General features: G+C 39.3%; 3 protein-coding genes across 3 annotated transcripts; 2 read left to right on the plus strand and 1 right to left on the minus strand.

The window, feature by feature from the left end:
- Window positions 1-5,688: 5,688 nt before the first annotated feature.
- si:ch211-175m2.5 (uncharacterized protein LOC568697 homolog) lies at window positions 5,689-8,258 on the minus strand. Its single transcript, XM_034136734.1, has 5 exons — window positions 7,983-8,258; window positions 7,763-7,903; window positions 7,574-7,673; window positions 6,680-6,810; window positions 5,689-6,507 (listed from the first exon to the last, which is right to left on the minus strand). The coding sequence occupies exons 1-5, from the start codon at window positions 8,034-8,036 to the stop codon at window positions 6,217-6,219; spliced, it is 717 nt and encodes a 238-aa protein (XP_033992625.1). The 5' UTR covers window positions 8,037-8,258; the 3' UTR covers window positions 5,689-6,216.
- Window positions 8,259-8,531: 273 nt separating this feature from the next.
- polr2gl (polymerase (RNA) II (DNA directed) polypeptide G-like) lies at window positions 8,532-11,491 on the plus strand. Its single transcript, XM_034136746.1, has 8 exons — window positions 8,532-8,682; window positions 8,961-9,070; window positions 9,675-9,834; window positions 10,180-10,230; window positions 10,333-10,398; window positions 10,679-10,750; window positions 10,898-10,931; window positions 11,179-11,491. Exons 1-8 carry the CDS (start codon window positions 8,671-8,673, stop codon window positions 11,190-11,192), a joined length of 519 nt encoding a protein of 172 aa, XP_033992637.1. The 5' UTR covers window positions 8,532-8,670; the 3' UTR covers window positions 11,193-11,491.
- Window positions 11,492-11,609: 118 nt separating this feature from the next.
- Window positions 11,610-18,489, plus strand: eef1g (eukaryotic translation elongation factor 1 gamma). The gene is made up of 10 exons (XM_034136725.1): window positions 11,610-11,691; window positions 12,585-12,743; window positions 13,483-13,546; window positions 13,945-14,087; window positions 14,634-14,777; window positions 14,911-15,040; window positions 15,685-15,889; window positions 16,608-16,780; window positions 17,433-17,557; window positions 18,146-18,489. Exons 1-10 carry the CDS (start codon window positions 11,680-11,682, stop codon window positions 18,302-18,304), a joined length of 1,314 nt encoding a protein of 437 aa, XP_033992616.1. The 5' UTR covers window positions 11,610-11,679; the 3' UTR covers window positions 18,305-18,489.
- The last annotated feature ends 4,146 nt before the right edge of the window (window positions 18,490-22,635 follow it).

The following is a 22,635-nucleotide window of genomic DNA, read 5'->3' on the forward strand; positions in this document are numbered from 1 at the left end:
ATTTTGGCTGGAAGAGGAAGCCTCTTATGTACTGTGTTGAAAGTGAATCCCTCTCTCTGATGTTTTTTTTATGTGTGTTTTGTGTTAAGGATGAAGATAGATGAACTACATTGGATTTGGATGACTCAAGCGAATCCGAGCACAATAGTGTTTGTCACACACACACAAAATATCTGATCCAAATCCGTTTTCCTCTAGGAAATATTAAAGAGTTTGGGGAATTTATAACAGCTGTCACTCACCACATTATACTCAGTTAATTAGAAACCTGTTTTCCCTGTGCAACTCATAATAATTACATCAGGGATCAGAGCACAACAGCAACACAGTAAACACAGAACGAAAACACAATTCACACATTCAGCCAGGTTGAGGTCCTGCAAGACCTGTGAATGTAGACAAATAACAGCGAAGTATTTGTTGGTATTTATGTTTTACATGTCTTATATTATCTCTTATCTCTTACATTGTGACATTTAGATTACAGTCTTGAGAACAGATGTACTGTATGTTCCCCAATCTCATCAACACTACTGATATACATAGCAAACCCCCCTGTGAGAAAGAACTGCTTAGCTGCCAGACTGTTGCATCTGAGATGACAGCAAGTGTTGTTGTAGTGTTTGCTGTTGTTGTTTCATGTCAGGCTAGCGATGTAAACTCAATCATACAGAGCCTAAGTGTTAAAGTTTCAAAGTGCAAGACTGTGTGGCACACACACAAAACACAAATATGCATTTACACCATCAACATAAACACGTTCACACACACTGTGCATGGCGGGGGCCCGAGCGAGACCAGATTGCATGTTCACTGAGTGTCAAACGGTCAGACTGCTGAGCTCAGCATGCAGCAGATGTATACTTAGCGGGGAATCAAAAAGTTGTGAACCAATATGGAGACACTTTTTTATGTATTTTTCTAGGAATGCAGATTTAAATCTAATATGTGATGGTTAATAATGCCCCTATAGTAGGTGATATGTTGCAGGACATTTATTGAAATACAAACCATGAACAAGTCAAAAAAGGGAAGGAAAGTCATGAAAGTCATGAAAAAGTTATTGGTTGAAGCTCAACCTTATTACCATCCGATATGGCAATGACCTCTGCCCGCTGAACTGCTAGCCCAGCAGTATTAGTTATGAGAGCGAAGCGACTGGAATCCCCCCTCTGGAGACTTTACTTCCTGCTGCCTCTTCACATTTTTCCAGTCCCAATCAATCCCACAATTCCCTAGGGTGTTAGAGTTGGGGAAACAACTCACCTTCACACATTGCCAAACTCCTAACAGTTCCTTGCTTATTAGTCAGATCAGTTTCTGCTCTTATTAAATTCTGCTTTCTTGCCGTTCATTTGTATGCTTTACTTTTAGTCATGCTAGAGGTGAGGACCTATGGATGACAATGTCAGTCAGTGCGTTTTTTTAGGACTGTTGATCCCCCTCTTTGGTTTAGACTGATGTTGATCGGTGTGAATTTGTAATTGATTTTATATTTCTGAAGGATTGCCATGAATGATTGCCCCAAAAAGCAAGGTAATTATCATCCAGCCTCAGCAAAGGAGCTATGGTAATGTTATTATAGAACAACAGAGTTAGTGTAGGGTGTTGGATGGATAGGTGAACATTTAATTTTACCCAGGAGACTTTATTATCGTTCCCAAACCCGTAACAAACACTTCTTCTTAATTAACCTCATCCAGCCTTAACCATAATATTTTCACATAAGTGATTTGTAACAGTTTTAGAAAGGGCAGGCAAATTATCTAGTACTACTACCAGGGGCATTGGATGGGGAAATGCCTGTGTCTTTCTAAAGGGCCTTTCAGTTACAAACAACGTACTTTGTTGTTTTCATTTGTATCAACTTGTTGTGAAGTCATTGGTCTGATACTGTCCTGTCATGTTCTCTTCTCTCTTTTTTTTATTTATTATTTTCTGTATTTCTGCATCCATGTTGTTCTTTTTTGTTTCATTAATTCATTAAGGCAATATTTAATCAATTTTGTCGTGTCACTTTCATTACTGTAATACGCTGTGATTCATTTCATTGGGTTGGAAAAAGCGACAGCCTGAATGCTAATGTGACGCATCACCAAATGAGAGAGCAGCAGGGTTGGCTGAGCAGGGAGTCCTGTCATCCATCAGTCTCATCTCCTCTCACTTTCTCATGTTTGTCCTTACGGAGCGGAGCCTTTACACCTCTCTAGGGGCCGGAGGAAGTGTTTACTTGCCGCTGTCTGCAGGCTGGAACCAAAACATGAATTTTGTATGTGAGACGAGTAATTTCACTAGTAAAAAAGAAAAGACGTGTCATTCATTAAATGAGTCAAATTATAATAATATTCATGGCACACACAAACAAATTAGTACAGCATTGGCAAAAACCTATCATATAGTCTGCCAAGTCATGATATTGCCAAATTTCAAGGACAACCGCAGAGCAAGCAGACTTCTGAAATAGTCATTTAAATTCTTAGATTCACTTGGATTCAAGCCCAATATGAATACGTTCTGAAGAGAGAGAAACAATAAAGCAGATGAAGCCTTTTAAACGTAAACTGGCAATGACAAAACCAAACATATCATAGTGATTAAACAATATTTGATCTTTTATTGAAGCCATTAGTTTCAGAGCGCAGAGGACAGTCTCTAGGTCACACTTTTTGATGGCTGCCTTGACAGAAATTGAACAGCTCTTTCATCGTAATATGTCATTTTCCTTAAAATAGAACTGAATCCAACAGCACCTGTATGGGTACAGACAGCCATAAATGCAAAAAATCAAACAAGCATACAAATGTGTGTGCCCTAAATACCCAATAGAAAGCAAGCTAGGATGCACAGACAAACAAAAAACATTACAAGCACGAATCTCTCTCTTCCAGCAGCAAATATGATGCATGACCAATAATCCACAAGCATAAAGTAATCTGAGCAAATGTCCATTTGGATTATCAATCTGCACAGTGTAATCTGAAACACTTCTCAAACTGATTGATTGAGAGGTCATAGAGAGCTTTGGCCATGTGGAGAAGCAGTGTCTAAGTATTGCTTTTTTCAGCCTCAGCTGGATAATATTGGTTGGAGCAGTTTCCATAACTTTTTGCTATTTTTCTCGGTGCTAATTAGCTAATATAAGAATGCTAACGGGCTAACAATTGTGAACTTGGTAAAATACCGACTAAACATGGTCATTTTAGCACTGCTTATTGTAAACATCTTAACATTGTAATGTTAGCATAACTGTGCCTTAGTCTCACAGAGATGGAGTAGACTCTTCAAAGAAAAGTGCAACCTGTGTATGAAATGTATTTCACATTACACTCTGGTGTATTAAGGATATCAGTCTAACAAAATGGCAGCTCCAAACAGAGGCCCTGACTCAAAAATCTGACATTTATTATTTAACCTATTTTCAAAGATGTGTTGCCTCTGTCCTATCGTGTCACAGCTGTGTTCTGACTGCATGTTCTATCCTTGATGTAGAGTCTATAGGGATTTGAATCCCAGCAAAGGGAAAAGTAGCTGCTCACTTTAAATTAATGCAAATGACCCCAGCTTCAAATGCTCACAGAACATATTCAACACACACACACACACACACACACACACACACACACACACACACACACACACACACACACACACACACAGGCACACACTTTGCTGTACGTAAATGGATACACACACATTAACGCAACAATGTGCATTCACAGACGTATACACATGCATGCTCCGACACTCCTAACATAAACTGACACATTCTTAACACAGAAGATAATGGCCTCATCCTTGTGTCTGTCCATTTGCTAATGTCCCATATGTGTTCGCTTGGTTAGATTTCAGTCGCAAGCCCGTCTGCATTCTCTTCAATGAGTCACAGAGTGCGAGTGCATCCCCTGTGTTTAAAAAGAGCATATCAGTTCAACGAAAAAATAACCTAATATCTGATGCTCATTATTGTCACTATTGTTTTTATTTGATTGCAGCAGCTTTTTCTTAAATAGTAAAAGATGTATGTGAACTAATGTCCATGCTTGCCATTAAAATATCCCCTGCACAGATAGACCTTCAATTAAAACGGTGAAAATGTTTGCTTCTTAATACTTAATTCCTGCTTACACCACATCTTACAACTGTTTCCAAGCTTGTGCCCTCACATCCAGCTCAAGACGTGGTGGGGGTATTTTGTTGGCTTTAAATGTTAGGATACAGGAGGAGTTTGACCACTACAAAAAAAGAGAACAGTTCGAATTGGGGCAGAGAATCCCTCAATATTTTTTATGAAATAATGTTCCTCACTTTGACTGCCCACTCAGGCTTCTCTCATTTGCAAGTGTGACAGAATGGAAACTCTTAGTCTGAAGTCTGCTCTGAACGCCCAGCAGAGGCATACAAAGACCCCCCCCCCCTCCACCCACCTTCCTATCTTTCCTCGAGCTAAGTGGGTTGACTCTCACTGCAGGAAGTCTGGAGGCTGTGCACAGATACAAAAAAAAAAGCATTGAGTCCACTTGTAGTGCTTATCAGCAGAAAATAACTTGATTTTAATCTTGGATCAGATATATTATTAATAATAGATCCAGATTTCTGGGTCATTTTTACTGCATTGGGATGCTATGAAATATGGAAATTTGCCCAAAATTGCTGTTAATTCATGGACCAAACTCCGTGAAGGGTCTATACAGTACCTGTTGCTACTGCTCTTTATTTTACAGAAAGTTCCACCCACACTAAAAGGAGACATGGGGTCAGGAGGGTTGGTGCCAAATGATGAGGTGTAATAATGCATGAGCACTTCCTGAGACATATGACATAACGACAGGTAATGAAAAGCACAGGGAGGAAGCTATCAGCGAAATGATTTAAACAAACATCAATAGATTAGCTTTCAGATGATTTAACAATGTGTCTCTTGCTCGTTCACAGGAATCCAAAAATAGTGAAAAGCCCCTTGCAATTTTAAGCTATAGGCTGACTTTCATATTGTGACTCAACAAGTGTATTCAGATATATCATTCATGCTACTTATGAACTGTCATTCATCACATCGTTGTTCACAGTGTTTGAGTTTGTCCTAAATATCAAAGAGAGGGATGTCGTTTTCAAATACTTATAAAAAAAGACAACTTTAATTATTGCTCCTATTGCAATTCAGAGTTTGTAACTTTAACTTCACTCACATATGCACAACAAAGTAAATCTTCTGGTGCCGCCGGGAGTCATGTTTGACTCGTATCAGTGTAGATGATAGACAGCATGGGGACGTCAGCATTAAAGTAGGTTGCCAGAAAATAAACTTTGGGAGAAATGTTGTGTAACACAGAAATTAGATCAGGGATAATTATTCATGACATTTACAGTGAAATAAACTAGAAATGTACAGACGAAATTTGCACCCATCATGATTATCCTAATCCAAATCAGTTCTCTAATAAAAATAGTTTTTCTCCATTTGAGATGGTGTTGGCTAATGTTAAACATGTGCAGTTTGTATGAACTAAAAGATCACATTAATATATGAAGTGTAAATTCAAGCCATTCTGATAAAGGCAAAGATGTGGTGCCATCTGCTGGTGTTACAACATACTTCACCAATATTATGTGATAACTGCATTTTTACTGTCCCACCACTGACTTTCCAGATGTATTACAAATCCCAAAAGAAGGAGACAAAGTCAGAAAAACAATTTCAAATCTTACATATTATTAACAAAATAGTTTATTTAGAATATGAAAGGCCTATAGATACTTTAAAACACAAGCTTCCATTGCTTTGAACAATGCTACGTATTCAAACTCCTATTGATAGTGACACATCCTAGCACAGAGCTATTTTACCAAGTGAACAAGGAAATTAAGAGCTGGCATGAGATTCTGACATGTGATTGTTTTAGGTTTTATGACATAAACTAAAATGAAAGACAACTGTGAAATTGGTTCAAACGATTAATGTAATGACCAACTTCCTGCAAAAGATTAACTTTTACCAACAATATGGCAAGTGATCGGGAAACAGCCAGAGCCACAACACATTAAAAAAGTCAGGGTCAGTAATAATTTGATTAAAACAATGTCTCCCCCATCTACATCTACACACACAAGGAGGTTCACAACAAACTCAGATTATCTCTCTCATGCTTCTTTTGTCATCTACATAAAAACAGAATAACAAAATAAAATACATTGACATCTGGTATCTTTTCTGTATCACTACTCTCCTTTTACATTCCCTTTGTCCTTGTTCTTGTCCCTTGGCATACGTCCCATGTTATAAAACTCTAAGTTAGGCCTCATGTCGGTGAGGTGGGCGAGACGGTTGGACATGGCAAAGAAAGCAGTGATGGCAGAAATGTCCCACGCATCCTCACGGTCAAAGCCCACCTCCTCCAAAGACTGGAAATGCTGCTCTGTAATGGTGTCACAGCGACACACAGCCATCGCAAAGTCCAGCATGGCCCGCTCCCGAGCAGACAGCTCTGCATTCTCATAGCTAACAATCACCTGTACCAGGAAGGAGAGACTTCTTTAAAATAGCATGTGATGTTATAACGTTTTTAACCATTAAAACATTGCTTGGCTCTGAATAATTCAAATGCCAACCCTTATGCATGTATGCAGTAATTGTGTATTATAACACGCAAAGCAGAGGCAAATAGTAAAAATACATTTGTACCTGATCGGAAAGAGTGGGCTTCTTAGAGTAAATGCGATGCAATGCACTGTGGGATACCACACAGTAAAGACACTTGTTGTGGACACTGGTAGCGACTACAATCAGCTCACGGTCTGCCTTGGTCAATCCGCCTGGAAGACAATTGGTAACACATTAATGTAAAATCATGAAATCAATAACACATTCACACAACAACAACATACAGTACTTAGAATCAGAGCTCGTTTTAGTCAACAACTTATTTAGATATGAGCAAGCTTCCTCTTGAAACCGGTCTAAGATATTTAGGAAGTGGCCACAATGTCAAAAACACCTGCACAGACATGCAAAAGAATGTTATATTGTTCCGTTTAGTAGAGGTGGTGGGAAAAAGATCGAATCACATGCACCTAGGGTTGTACTGGTTGAGGATAGATTTCTATTGTAAAGTGAAGCATAAATGCTCGAAGGCAAATATGTCTAAACACATTTGATAACAAAACCAGAGAGGGTTTATCAAATAATCACAAACAGAGTGCAGAGTTAATAGAGTTTGGTTTGTTTAAGTAAAATAGCTATAGTGGAATCGGCCAACATGATAATGGCGTGCTCTGTCATTATCCAGGCCACTGAATTGGTCTACCCTCAGGATCCACATGACTCCTTAGTCACCAATTCAAAGTTCATACTTGATTATTTCTTTCAGAAAATGAAAAGATCACCAAGACCAAATCAGGGGCAAGACTTTAGCAACAAAAATGCCTAAGGACCTCCTTTTCTGTTTTAAAAAGGAGTGGATCTATACTTCCCCTCTACAGTCTTCCCTGATTGTTATGGGCAGTGGCTGTCTGGGTTGACATCCACTGTATGTTTATGAGTTGTTATGATTGGTGGGGATCAGACACACAAACAAACCTGTCTCTTTGTTCATTAGTTCATTGTAGTAACTGAAGAAGGCTCTGAACTCTGCTGGTCTATGAGAGAGGACTTTAAAGACATTGGGCAAAAAGCCTCCCTGCAGAGAAGGAAACGTGAGGTTTAGCAGAATAGGACCATGTTAATGTGCAGTATTATATATATATTTTTAAATGTTGTTTTTTCTACCTTTGACTCAACTTCCTCCATAACATCCACTATATCATGAGGAAGGTCTTTCTTGTGAGGAACTGGATACCGACTGATATTCTCCGGTGGCGGATCGCTGCTGGAGAAATGTCGGATTTCAGCTCCAGACCGAAGAGAGGCCTGGACGTAGGGAAGGAGTTACATTAGTCATACACAAAAGAACCATAAATATAGAGTAAAGGGTTATTAGACAACTTACCAGCTGTCTAAACACAGGGGGACGACATAACTTCCAGACGAGGTTACTCGCCATGTTGCCTGGCTGAAAAGTGCAGGAGAGACGCCGGCCGTCTTTTATCAATCTTTCCAAATATCAGCCACCTGTGCAATGGCTGTTGCGGGTTGTATCAGAATCATATGATCATGACAGTGGTTGTGTTGTCAAAAAATATTCTGTTTTGCTTCGATATGTCAGAAGTTATTGGTCCTGCAAAACAAACCAATCATGAAACCGTATTCAGTCGCGCCTGCTGTGTGTACCCGCCCTCCTGGTGTGTGTCCTCCTCGCCGCCAGAGGTCAGTGTGGAGAGGACTGGCAGGGTTTTACGCAGCCAAAAACATTTGCAAAAAAACAAACCAAACAACCTGCGTGTTTTGCAGTTTAAAGACAACAAAGCCCACAGACCAACTCATTTTGGGATTAGTGCATATTCTATTCATCCGAATATTAAGGGAGATCTCTGAATTTATTTATTCAGAGACCAGAGCGTATGTTTTCTGAGAGACAAAACCCAGGGCAACAAAATCACACTCCTGACCCCGTGACCCGGAAATAACCAAAGTCGCGAACGAGCGACATATTTTCATTCATAAAGTAGAAAACGGGTTGGATAATTTATCAAAAACAATACAAATTAACCGACTACGGTTTGAGCGTAAACGCAAACATGTTTTACCATGTAAGTATGTGTATTACTCTCCGTGTATGGGCCGACCGATAGCAGGGTGTTTGGTTTAGAATGTGTAAATAGTTCGTTGTTTAGCATCTAGCTCATTTAGTTTAACACAACTTATTCACATCATTGCCGCACACGTTGTTATGTTATAGTTATGCATAAATACCACTAAGTTTTCTATTGGCTTTTATTGCACCCGCAAGATCACCTTTATAATAATCTAATACAATGTATATTATATTATGCAACCGACACTACCTATGGAAGTTTTTTGTTTTCAGATTTCTTTGGAGCATGAAATCTTACTACACCCGAGGTACTTTGGCCCTAACCTCCTCAACACCGTGAAGCAGAAGCTTTTTACAGAAGTGGAGGGAACCTGCACTGGCAAGTGAGTAGCTCCGAGTCTTAATCATATGCTGACAATTGCATTCAAAACACTTTTTAGTTTGTTCTTAGCTTAGTGGCACCGAATCTGTATTTGGACTGCAAAGTTGAAATGTCAGGTACATATTGCACTTATTGTGTGCAAAATATGTTACTAAATAGTATTGCACTTAAAGACAGTGCAGAGAACTTATAAACACTTTCAGGGCAAGAGGCTAACATAAACAAATTATCGTTTCCATCTGCTTTATAAGGGATAAACTATTAAGTCATAACAATATTCTAAGGATGATCTGAGTTTATTAAGTAATGTTGAATTATGGTCCATAAACAACTGTACGTTTTGACTTCTATGTTCAACCGAAAACAGCCATTTTAATGTGTACGTGTGTTCAGTGCACGAGGCAGAAATAAACACATTATCACTTCCATCTGCTTTATAGGGTATCAACTATTAAGTCATAACAATATTCTAATGATAGTCTGAGATACCAGCCAAATGCAACAGATCAGGACCAGTATTTGCTCTTGAGATCATCATAACAGTTTAAACATGTATAAAAAAAGTGCACATACATGTCATTGATTTAAGTATTTCTCTCTTCTAGGTATGGCTTTGTCATCGCAGTCACTACCATCGACAACATCGGGGCGGGTGTAATCCAGCCGGGGAGAGGGTTTGTCCTCTACCCCGTCAAGTACAAGGCCATCGTGTTCCGCCCATTCAAAGGGGAGGTGGTTGATGCTGTGGTCACTCAGGTTAACAAGGTGAGGGAAAACACAGTGCTATTATGGCCACTATGCAGTTTTTCTTGAGCTGAAACATTATCCTTTGATGACATGTAAAGCTGACATATTAAATCAATTAAACTCGGATACTTTGGGATATAAATCATATTATATATAAAGATGACTGACAAAGATGATTGTACAACAACTGTATTTTAAACGTGTTCGTTCAATTCTCTAGAGCAGTTATAGATGCTTTTGCAGTGATTGATGTGTTGAATATTAACTAATGAATAGCTGACAACAGACATTATTTTATTTTTGTCTTATTTTTAATATAATAAAATTGATTAATTGTTATTTATATGTTTCTGTTTCCTGCAGGTTGGATTGTTCACAGAAATTGGTCCCATGTCCTGCTTTATCTCTCGCCATGTGAGTTATCTTAACATCTATAGTTTTGGACCGCACTGGTTGGCTTTCACCCTTTTTTGATTTATATTGTCTTTATCTTACGAGAAACTTTGTTTTTTGCAGTCCATCCCCTCAGAAATGGAGTTTGACCCAAACTCCAATCCTCCTTGTTATAAGACAACTGATGAGGTGAGAATTTTTATTTTTATTATTGGTACCAGCTGGAGATTAAAACAAAATAAATCACAATAATACCGAAAAATGTTCTACAATTTTCTCAATTTTTAACAAAATGTAATAAGTACATGTCACAGTCCAGTTAATTTGAATAATAGTTGTGTTAAAGGTTTTTTTTCAGAACACGTAAGTAATCAGGAGTCGAACAAAAGCAATAATTAGTGATGGTGCTATCCTGTTAACTGTTGCTGAGTCTTGCAATAAAGAAGGTTTTTCTTCTTTTTGTTTCAAGGACATTGTAATCCAACAAGATGATGAGATCCGGCTGAAGATTGTGGGAACAAGGGTTGACAAGAACGACATTGTAAGTGTTTTATGTGTTTTCTTCTCCTCGTCATACGAACAAAACTACTTTACAATTTTACTATTTCTCAGATTTTCATTTATAGAAGTTAAGAAGTGATTGTTGATTTACTGAATAAAAAACAAATGCTTTTCTCTTGTTTTTTAGTTCGCAATTGGATCTCTTATGGATGATTATCTGGGTGAGTATTACAAAGAACTGTGTCATACAGGTGGCTGATCCATCATTAGATCGGCAGGATATTGAAAAGTCTTGCAAAGATTTATTTATTTTTGATTAATGTTGAGTACAACATGGTATTAGTTCCATTTGGTAACTGGTTGTGATGAACAGTTTTGGCTTTGCTGTTTATGACTTCACTTATAAACATGTTTTATTTTCTCTTATATAAATGATTGTTGAACTTGCCTTCTTTATTTTACTTTCAGGTCTTGTCAGCTGATTCGCCTCAAAAGGAGCACATTACACATGGGACATTTTATGTCATAGTTATTTCTTGGTCAAAAGTATTCATTTTTCTTAAGTGATTTGTATGTTGTCAGGAGTTTTGACATAATTTCATTTGTTTTTTCATTGGAATAGGTGAATGATTGCTAAATTCATAGCAAAACTGCATAGGCTACAATGCAGAAGCGGAGCCTAATATTAATGTACTCTAATTTTAATGTAGAATTCATAATTTCTATCTGGACTATCATTTTTTTGTACGCTGAGTGTAATAAAACTATTTTATTTGTTAAATCTTTGTATCCTATTTTGTGTTTTAAATGTCACTGAATTGTAATATCTTGTCACTTGTACATAACATGCTGACACCGTCTCTGTTCAAATGAGGCGAAACGTGAACGCGGAAATCACAGGGGCGCGCACGGCTGGTGGCCGTAAATACGTCACCGGAGCGTTCGGTCTTTCTTTCTCTCGTCCTGAAGATGGCGGCAGGGGTGAGTAAGATGGCTAGCTTTATGGTTTTTCTTTTAACTTTCATGGGTCAATCCGTTAAAAATCAGCAACATCCGCACTCTCAATAATTACCTTAGCATTTAAACATCACTTTCAACCCGTTAGGTAGATGTTATTGGTGGTATTTATGTAAAATGTCATTCATTGTTCCTACAAACTAAGGTTAGCTTCTGCTGTCCTGACGTTGCATTCACGGCGATTCACGCCCAACTTCTGGCCCAGGCTTGTGCCACGTTACCATAGCTATTTTCAGGATGTAAAGCTTAGTGTTGCATTGGGAGTTTTACTTTACGTTGGTGCTAATGTCCTCTTTCTGTAGACTTGTAACCAATATTTGTTTCACGTTTTTTAAAGCTACTTGATCCACAGCTGTAGAAACAACTGTCGGGCTGTATTACCGGTACTGATAGCTAGCATGTGTTAAACAAGCTACAAAGCACGTGAATATAGCTCAATATTTTACTCTCATTGTTCAACTGAGTGCATTTGGCCTTGTTAGTCGATATAGTTAAATGGCAAAGTATTACAATCCAGCGGCTTCACCTGCCCTAATTTCTGCCCTGTACATTTTAAATGGCCAGCATCTCGATTGGATGGCACCTTCATTTGTTCATATCACTTAAACTCGACGTGTGGCTTTTATCCCATCATTCTTTTACCTGATAGTTATTTTTTTATGTAGGCCTAGTAATCGAGCAATATTACAGGGCTATTACAATTTATCTATTTATTTATTTTAACCGTAGGAGATAATTCAACCAGAATGTTTGTGCTTCATAGGCTAACCTGCTAGCGAAAATGCTACTGTGAACCTTCAATTGGGTTGCTTTTTGAAATTGTTTTCTAATGGCAGTGTTTCGTTTTATTTGTTTAGACTCTGTACACATACCCAGAGAACTGGCGGGCCTTCAAGGCCCAAATTGCAGCCCAGTACAGCGGGGCTCGCCTCAAAGTCGCCAGCAACTCCCCTGCCTTCACCTTCGGCCAGACAAACCGGACCCTTGCCTTCCTCAACAACTTCCCCCTGGGCAAGGTACGTGTTTCAACATAAAAAAATGTTTGTTGCAAATTTGCTGCTTTTTTTTTTAAATAACATTATCAAATAATAAAATGTAAATCACAGAGGTGCTTTAACAAGTTTAACTGACACTATTGGTTGTGTATCAAACATGTCTATACACTGAATAGCTGGAATTTCTATGTTGGTTTGTAACAGTCCTTAACACCAATTGGGCAACTCCATTCTTCAGGGGAAAATAGATGTCCCCTGTCTGGGCAAGGCGGTGTCCATTCATGGCACAAAGTCTTAATCTGACGGGGGCAGAGAAACTAGAGACCATGTTCATCCCAGTCGACTCTGTCAGTGAGTAAAGGCTGGTTCATGCTATGGGCACAAACTGAACCTCAAGATTTAGAGCTGATTTTAGGGTTCTGAAGCTTGTAAGATGAGCTGGGCTGTGTCAGCAGTCAGAGCTTCATTTAAAAAAAATGCTTACCTTCCATAATGTCTTTCAAAAAGGCATTCAAAATGTAAGGTAACGAACGGGCAGTCACTTTTCTCTTTTTTTAAAAGAGGAAAGTGTTGTGCCATAATACAGAACTGAGTTACCCCAAAACAAGTGTATGAGTTGATACATTTCACCTGCTGATTTTTCACACAATGGTTGTGTATCAAACATGTCTATACACTTAATAGCTGGCATTTCTGGATAAAAACACGCTACAATTGTTGAATTAATCCCGAATTCTGCTTCTTCCCCTCCCCCCTGTAGGTACCTGCCTACCAGGGAGATGATGGTTTCTGTCTGTTCGAGAGTAATGCCATTGCTCACTACTGTAAGTGTTTATTAATCTTACCCAGTCTGTGTGTTCATCAAAAAGTTTACCTCGAATCTTAACGGGATAAATGCTGACTATCATTTCCCACAAGTGTAGAATTTTATGGTGGAATTCATTGTCTGACCCAGCAAACCATTAAGTTAATTACTGCACTGGCGTGTGATGTAGATAGATCCCTGCACACTTAAGCAGAATGACAAGTCGTACGTGATGTATTTTACATTTTTGAAATGTCTTTTGCACATTTCAATATCCTTTTTAGAAAATGGACAATGTACATTTATCAACATTCAATATGTGTATTTCCCTTTGTTTGCTCTCTGTCCAACATGTTTATTTGTACAAATATATATATATATCTACATTTTTGTATTCTTGTACACTTTCTACCACAGTGAGCAATGAGGCCCTGCGTGGTGCCACTCCCCAGGCCGCAGCCCAGGTGCTGCAGTGGGTCAGCTTTGCTGACTCGGAGATCATCCCACCAGCCAGCGCATGGGTCTTCCCAACTCTGGGAATCATGCAGTTCAACAAGCAGGTTGGTAGCTCAGCATTTTCTGGTCAAGTTAAATACTTAAATTATGGTTTGCTCGCTGTGGTGGAATTTTGGTGTGTAACAGTCATTGACACCAATTGGGCAACTAAAATAGATGTCCCCTGTCTGGGCAAGGCGGTGTTATGTCATGGCACAAAGTCTTAATCTGACGGGGGTAGAAAAACCAGAGACCATGTTCATCCCAGTCAACTCTGTCAGTGAGTAAAGGCTGGTTCATGCTATGGGCACAAACCAAACTGAACCTAAAGAGTTATAGCTGAGTTTAGGGTACTGAAGTTTGTAAGATGAGTTGGATTATTTAAGTAGTCTAGTTCATTCAAACTTAAAATGTAAGGTACGGGCAGTAACTTTCCTCTTGTCAAAAATAAGTTTTGTGCCATATTAATACAGGAGTTAAACCGACAAGTGTATAAGTTAATACAGGAGTTAAACCGACAAGTGTATAAGTTAATACATTTCACCTGCTTAGGGCTGGTTTCAGTTGGCCAGAGATGATGCATATTCATTCCTTGGTTTGATTCTGTGCAGGCCACAGAGCAGGCCAAGGAGGATGTGAAGAGGACCCTTGGAGTGCTGAACCACCACCTGAACACGCGCACCTTCCTGGTGGGCGAGAGGATCAGCCTGGCTGACATCAGTGTGGCCTGCTCCATTCTCTGGCTCTACAAACAGGTATGACGTGCACTCTGTAGAAACAAAGCTACACCGTTTGAAATAAATCTTAAAGAAACAAGTGTTCTCCTTGAAAATATTTAAGTCCAGATGCGCTCCTGAAAGTCCTAACATGCCACTCTGTCCCCTGTAGGTGCTTGAGCCCTCTTTCCGTCAGCCTTACCCTAATGTGACTCGCTGGTTCGTCACCTGTGTCAACCAGCCACAGTTCAAGACAGTCCTTGGAGATGTAAAGCTGTGTGAAAAGATGGCCCAGTTTGATGGTAAGTCATCAACAATGAAATGTGTATATTGAGCACAAAGCTGGCTGTTGTAGCATATTGTCACATTTTAAAGGATGAAATTAGACCTGCACTTTTTTTTTTTTTTTGACACATTGTTAATTTTCCAGACTTGTACTCTTAAATGTAAGCAAAACAAATGCGTAAAGGATTGTGCCTCAAGGAACTGGATGTCATTTAACAAAGGGCTGTTAAAGTGTAACAAGAATGCAAAGGAAATACTCTATTGCCTTTTAGGGACAGAAACCCATCCCCTTTTCTAAACTGTCAAATGTATTGCGATAATTCACAATTCATGCTTTTGGTCAGGTAGGAAATTCCTTTCTGAGGAGAAAAAAATAGATGTCCCCTGTCTGGGCAAGGCGGTGTCCAATTATGGCACAAAGTCTTAATCTGACGGGGGCAGAGAAACTAGAGACCATGTTCATCCCAGTCGACTCTGTCAGTGAGTAAAGGCTGGTTCATGCTATGGGCACAAACGAATAAATTAAAAAAAGACCTTAATTGACTGTATTTTGTATCTATCAAATGGAACATGTCTCCAGGTTTTAAACGTAGGTGCAATATCTACATCATATAGTAAGTATTGTTTTTTTAACTTAAAACATGTTTTTATGTTTCTCCAGCCAAGAAGTTTGCTGAGATGCAGCCAAAGAAAGAGGCTCCTCCTAAAAAAGAGAAGGCAGGAAAAGATGCAGCCAAGCCCCAGGAGAAGAAGGAAAAGAAAAAGGAAGAGAAGAAGCCTGCTGAAGAAGAGGAAATGGACGACTGTGATGCTGTTTTGGCTTCTGAGCCCAAAACCAAGGACCCCTTTGCACACTTGGCAAAGAGGTAGAACAATCTATATGATTGACTTGTCTTAAGCATTTGGTTGCTTTGTTTTCTGTCTTTCAGTTTTAGATGAAACTTTGCAGTGGCCACCCATGTAAAATAGAAAGCCAATAGTCTGCAGGTTTCCATTTCAATTGATCACCTCTGGAGATTGTTTCCACGAGAGCTTATCGGTGAGTTGAAATGGTCTGCAGACCTTATGTTGGTTTGTAACAGTCCTTAACACCAATTGGGCAACTCCATTCTTCAGGGGAAAATAGATGTCCCCTGTCTGGGCAAGGCAGTGTCCATTCATGGCACAAAGTCTTAATCTGACGGGGGCAGAGAAACTAGAGACCATGTTCATCCCAGTCGACTCTGTCAGTGAGTAAAGGCTGGTTCATGCTATGGGCACAAACTGAACCTCAAGATTTAGAGCTGATTTTAGGGTTCTGAAGCTTGTAAGATGAGCTGGGCTGTGTCAGCAGAGCTTCATTCAAAAATGCTTACCTTCCATAATGTCTTTCAGAAAGGCATTTAAAATGTAACGAACGGGCAGTCACTTTTCTCTTTTTTTTAAAAGAGGAAAGTGTTGTGCCATAATACAGAACTGAGTTACTCCAAAACAAGTGTATGAGTTGATATTTCACCTGCTGATTGTTCACACAATGTACATCTCTACCCTGCATGCACAAAAAGCAGCTATAAATGACCTTTCTTTTCCTTTTTTCGATTTTAGCACATTTGTTATGGATGAGTTCAAGAGAAAGTATTCCAATGAGGACACCCTGAAAGTAGCCATTCCCCACTTCTGGGAGCACTTGGACACTGAGGGGTACTCAATCTGGTACTGCGAGTACAAATTTGCTAAGGAGCTTGCAGAACCCTTCAAAAGCTGCAACCTCATCTCTGGTAAGCCTCAGCAACATAATTGTTGTGTTCTTTTTTTACATCCTACTTTACGTTAAATTCTGAATTGATGACCTCGAGCCCTCATATTTTTAAATAAATGTTTGAGTGGTTTTAGCCTGTCTATATTTGTAGTGCAGCCTCCCTGTGTTGATTCTGTAGATCAAGCTCAGAATACATAATTAAGAGTAAGTCGTACAATGTTTGAGCTTTCAAAGCCATTGCTTGTCTTGGGAATAACCATATTTTAAACGTTAGCTGATGCATACAAGTTGTGGACAGAAATGGACTTTTACACAAAAAAAACAGATGTCCCCTGTCTGGGCAAGGCGGTGTCATGTAATGGCACAAAGTCTTAATCTGACGGGGGTAGAAAAAACTAGAGACCATGTTCATCCCAGTCAACTCTGTCGGTGAGTAAAGGCTGGTTCATGCTATGGGCACAGTTATACAGACTTAGGGCATTGATATTTCGACTGAACCTCCCTACAACTCTTTTAATTTTGGTCTTCGTTTGGCCACATCTATTTTATGCATGAAGTTGGTGTAGAAATTATGAACTTGAGTGAAGTGCTCAATTTGTCGGTACTGATTATTACATTGTATGTATGATTTTGTTTTTGTTTGATAATGTCTGAAACACTTGTGTAAACAGGTATGTTCCAGCGCCTGGACAAACTCAGAAAGAATGCCTTTGGCAGTGTCCTCTTGTTTGGCACCAACAACAACAGCACCATCTCAGGCGTCTGGGTCTTCAGAGGCCAGGAACTTGTCTTCCCTGTAAGTTTTGAAATGGAAAAAATATACATTCCACAATGTCCTGACCTTTACAATACCCACACTCAAAATGTTGTCCGTCCAAAAGCAGTCAGTCACTGCGGCAATGTAAAATACTTTGACTGCAGCTTAACTTTAAATGGATGTAGATCAAAGGCTTAACTAGCCCCTGTCTGGGCAAGGCGGTGTCCATTCATGGCACAAAGTCTTAATCTGACGGGGGTAGAGAAACTAGAGACCATGTTCATCCCAGTCACCTCTGGTTCAGTGAGCAGTAGGCTGGTTCATGCTATGGGCACAAATGATATGCAATATCAAAAATGTACTTTAAACATTGGATTTTGTAGGTTGGTGTGTCTGTACAGCTGTATGTAAGCTTGTACAACATTTCTGATCTTAAAATGTTTTAAAACAAGGAGTTCTTTAGATTGTTGAAGCATATACTAAAGCTTTTATAGTCTGCTTCTCAGTGTATAGGTCCAAGTATTCGCCTCTTGATGAACTATCATGATGATGATCCAATAAGTTAGTTAGACATGAATATGATTCACTTGCATTCAAATAACTTTTTTTTTTTAAATTCCCTTCCAGCTGTCTCCAGACTGGCAAATCGACTACGAATCATATGACTGGCGTAAGCTTGATCCCAGCAGCGAGGAGTGCAAGACCATGGTAAAGGAGTACTTTGCCTGGGAGGGTGACTTCAAGCATGTGGGTAAAGCCTTCAACCAGGGCAAGGTCTTCAAGTGAGGACACTGGGACAGTCTTCGCTTCTGCTTTCCAACACTTAATACCTATTGACTCTAAGCGACCAAGTGCTTATTACGAGAATGACAGTGTAAAGACAATAGTGAATTGTCAGTGGCCCAAGCTGTTTTTGTGTTCTTTGACTTGCAAAATAAAGCATTTTCCACAATGCCATCTTTTGGATTTGATGTCTTTGGTCTGATTCGAGTCTCATTTCATGTTCAAATGGCAAACTATCCAAATATATTTTAATTCCAACCAATTTCCCGTCAGAGTACCACCCAGAACAGTGACTATAAATGTTTACAGGTAAAACTTTTTGTGCAGGCCATGATCTATAAACGGCAATATAAAATTGATGTTCATTTGACATGTTTATTTTCAAAACTAGAAGTGAAAACATTTCTGCAGTTACACATTTTTCAACCATCATGGTATCCGTGTTGTATGATGCAACATTGCACAGTTATGACTACCCAATGACAAAGCTGGGTGTGGTTGGAAAGCATCAGAGCTGAAACTTTTAACCAGAAGGTCAGTGAAACAAAGCTTTACCTTGGTGTCAAACGACTGGGACATTTCCTATAGAATATCCTAGACATTTGTACTTATTTTTCTGATGTAAGTGTTAATACTCTTGGCATGCATCATAATTGCGAATAATTTATATCTCTTGAACTACTACCCAGAGGAGCAGCTCCACTAACTTACAAGTATAGCCAATGCTGCAGTACCCTCTGATTCCAGCAAGGGGCAGCAAACACTTGTCATTGGAAAGCTGTAACAGAAAATGACTGGGCTGTGGTCTGCCAAATCTAACAAAATGTCTGCTTTAAAGTATGAGTTTTAGTTTCAATGTTTATGGTGCTTTGAGTAGGCTAGATGAAGCCGGAAAGAAATGTTTTAAAAAAACACATCCACTTGAACAACCTTCTCTTCTACAAGGGCAAAGGGTAATTTACATCAAAACAGATTAAAACTTTACCTTCAAGTTTCACTGAGGAGCATAACATTTAGCTTTTTATATCAAAAAAGCTTATAGAGTTTATTGTATATCCGATATTAGAGGGTTACTAAATCTTATGCCAGATATACAAATCTTTAGTAAGGTTTGACCACACCCAACGAAAGTGCAGAAATGCCAATTTCTCGGTGCCCACTTCTGCAAGTTGGTATGAATAAAGAAGAAATGATTCCAATTAAGAGGAATAGACCACTAAGGTGTCATTGCTATTTTGTGAATTTATAGAGTACATTATTTTTCCATCAGACTGAAAGCTTAAAATATATGCCAACTCCCTTGTTTTGTTTTAATAATGTTACTAATACTTAAATGTTAAAGCTTCAAATGCTTTTCCCTCTGGTAGAGTTAATGTATTACTGTTTCATTTCATTTCAAACCTTTATTTATCCAGGTGTATCCCATTGAGATCATTGATCTCTTTTTCAAGGGAGACCTGCTCAAGTAGGTTCCACATGAAACATAAAAACATAAACAGAACAACAAAAGGTCATCATACAGCAACAAATGTGTGAAAGCTTCTCCTTTGTTTTAATCGGGCACACCCAACCATATCGAGGGTTGTATCACACTTTTGATAATTTGTTGACTGTTCCCACACCTGTAGCCTGGCTAGTTCTTTTACCTCTGCTATAACTGATTTCTTTGTGTGATGCGTCATGTGACGTCTATAGTTGCAGGTCAAATAGGACACGTGGAGCACCTCGCATACAAATTAACATTTATATTCTAAGAATTCACATTCCCTTTGAATAGCAGTGTTGAGATGTTCTGTAATCTATGTAGAATGCTAATTTAATCACTGAATATATTAAAATCTAAAGCAAAGACCTAGGGTGGGCCTGTTTTTCTCTGACACACACACGAGAGATGCACAAGAAATGAATCTCTTCCCACTGTGAGTCAGATGTGTAATTTTTTCCTACTTACTAAGCGTGATTCAGGATCATTGTGGCGCAACCATCTTCCACCGTCATGTTGGATCAGGGAAGCCATTTTAGTTTGTTCTGTGGTCTCATGGAAATCAGAAAATGGAAATGTTCCCACAACAGCGAAGCGCACAAGTCCTTGAACACATGACTCACCCATCCTGTGGATCTTGGTGGAAGAGGGCTGTAACTTTAGCAAATAACTCGAACTTCACCCAACATTGCAGCAGTTACAACACTGCTGATTACTAACCCTTTGATGGCTGAAGTAGTAGAGGTACAAAAGCCTTTTTATCGTGCAATCAAAAATGAAATGAATGTGAGCACACACTGTTTTAAGCCTCTTGAGGCAAGTCAGTAATATTAGGTCCATACCATTTTCTTGTCTTTATTTGTGTTTAGTAACTTCTGAGTTTAAATAAACTAAAGCCAGCCACAAGAACAATACGCAGTTTTATGCCAACAGCAACATTTTCTCTTCCAGCCCTGCCAGCCTTCCCCCCCATCCCCCCTGGTCTCTCTCTCTGGGCCAAACACTCACTACTTCTTTTCCCTTCCTCTCTTCCTCTCTCCTTGCTCTCTGGACATATTTCTATGTCCGTGCACGAGGTGGTGGTGGTGGGGGGTTTGTTAAAAGCAGTTGCAGCAGTGAGGAGTGCTGGCACGGGGAAGAACACAGTGAGAGGCTGTATTGTTTCGCCACACAAGGTCCCTGTGTGGCTGTCAGTCCCCTGTAGGAGCTTTAGGCATGGTATGCATGTGCTGAGCATCTGGTGGTGCAAGACACACATCTGGAAAAGAGTGAGGCAGCCGGTGGGGGGCTTGGAACAGTGAGGTGAGGAGTTAACACTGGGCAGTCAGAGGCTGAAGTCTAACAAAGTGTTCTCCAAATAAGATCAATACATTGTGGCTTTTGCTAAACAAGTTCTGCTTACTGGTTTAGCCTTTTCGGTGCCTAGAAAAAGAGTTATAAGATAAGCAGATCTTTTTAAAAACAAGTTGTAGCTGTGGCCACAAACTGCTAGAAAGATATTAATTTCACTTTAGACATGTTTACAGCTTTGAAACAGTGTCTGTGCTAAATGGCCAATAGAAGAATGTGTAAGTATTGTCAGACGGCCGCAGGGAGGAGAGAAACGAGTCTTTTTCGCCACACATACACAGTCCCACCCTCAACGTTTTATGGAGCTTTCTTCAACTCTAGTCGGGTTGGCTTGCAGCCCCACTGACACACACATAGACACACACACACACCCTAAAATTGAGCAAAAGGAATTGGGCACTCAGTCAGCACTTGAGGGCTTCTCTCACATCATGTGTCCCCTTGCATATGAGGTACAGCTAGGGACAAGTTAATGCTACACTGAAATTCCAGCAAAGGCAAATAAGGACACTGAAAAACACAAACTGGAATTATGAGACGCATGTTCCTTTATGCAGGAAAGTGACCTTCGGTATGAGGGGCGTTTCTTCCCATGGTGTACTTAAAGGGGTGTACGCTTTGTTTGTGGCACTAAAACACAGCATAGTAATTTAGTACTGGAATGGAATGAGGGAGGTCAAAGGTCAGTCCGTTGAGGGGAAATAGATGAAGAAGGCAGGATGAGACAAGATGATAGAGCAACCAAGCTGGCTTATCTACATAACAATGCCTGTAAGTAAAAGCCTTTAAATTAAGTGGGGCATCATTGTTTACAAAAGGGATTATTTATTAGTTATTTCTTGGTAAATTTGCGTTGCCTTGAAACAGAGGTTGCCAGTGTGAGAGAGGAGAGGAAAGTGCGTGACACGAGGGAAGAGAGAGAGAGGTACGGCGTAGGGAAAACAGACATCCCGTGCACTTTTGGACATGAAACCCCAGAGTTGCCTCCGGCTCAAATTACCAGAATCTGGAGGTGGGGCACTGGGAGTGATGTTGTCTAACTAAAGCAAAACGGATACACGCGCTAACATGACTACCAAGTGTAGAAATATTGATCACTGTCAGGGAAACGAGTTGAAAATATAAAAAAAGGTATTGATTCATTCCATCATCCTCCCCGTTGATGCACTTCTGTCCAATGGTATTCAGCTTTATGTTGAACAAATACAAATATATTGGAAAAGTTCATTATAATAGCTTTGCAACCATTTTATGGGTTTGCTGTGCAAAATTTAAAATTCAATAAATAAATAGTCTTTATAAAATAATTACACGATAAAGCTTATTGTTGTAGACTCCAGTTTGAATTAAATACCTTTCGAATGAAAAGTAGAGGTTGTAGTAGTAGTAGTAAAATAAGTAGTAGTCCCAGTAGTAATAATAGCCTTTAATATAAACGATGTAGAATATTTATAGCACAAATGTTTGTATCATTTTGACAATATATATCATCAGCTTGCCC

Source organism: Trematomus bernacchii, unplaced genomic scaffold, assembly GCF_902827165.1.
Source record: "Trematomus bernacchii unplaced genomic scaffold, fTreBer1.1, whole genome shotgun sequence".
In the NCBI taxonomy this organism is placed as follows: domain Eukaryota; kingdom Metazoa; phylum Chordata; class Actinopteri; order Perciformes; family Nototheniidae; genus Trematomus; species Trematomus bernacchii.

Coding starts and splice junctions, on each gene's coding strand:
- eef1g (XM_034136725.1), top strand. Junction 14,778..14,910: donor TTCTCTGGCTCTACAAACAG/GTATGACGTGCA, acceptor TGTCCCCTGTAG/GTGCTTGAGCCCTCTTTCCG. Junction 16,781..17,432: donor AAGCTGCAACCTCATCTCTG/GTAAGCCTCAGC, acceptor TTGTGTAAACAG/GTATGTTCCAGCGCCTGGAC.
- polr2gl (XM_034136746.1), top strand. Junction 9,835..10,179: donor TGGTCACTCAGGTTAACAAG/GTGAGGGAAAAC, acceptor TGTTTCCTGCAG/GTTGGATTGTTCACAGAAAT. Junction 10,231..10,332: donor CCTGCTTTATCTCTCGCCAT/GTGAGTTATCTT, acceptor TGTTTTTTGCAG/TCCATCCCCTCAGAAATGGA.
- si:ch211-175m2.5 (XM_034136734.1), bottom strand. CDS start 8,036: ATGGCGAGTAACCTCGTCTGGAAGTTATGTCGTCCCCCTGTGTTTAGA. Junction 7,904..7,982: donor CCCCTGTGTTTAGACAGCTG/GTAAGTTGTCTA, acceptor CCCTACGTCCAG/GCCTCTCTTCGGTCTGGAGC. Junction 6,508..6,679: donor AGCCCACTCTTTCCGATCAG/GTACAAATGTAT, acceptor TTCCTGGTACAG/GTGATTGTTAGCTATGAGAA.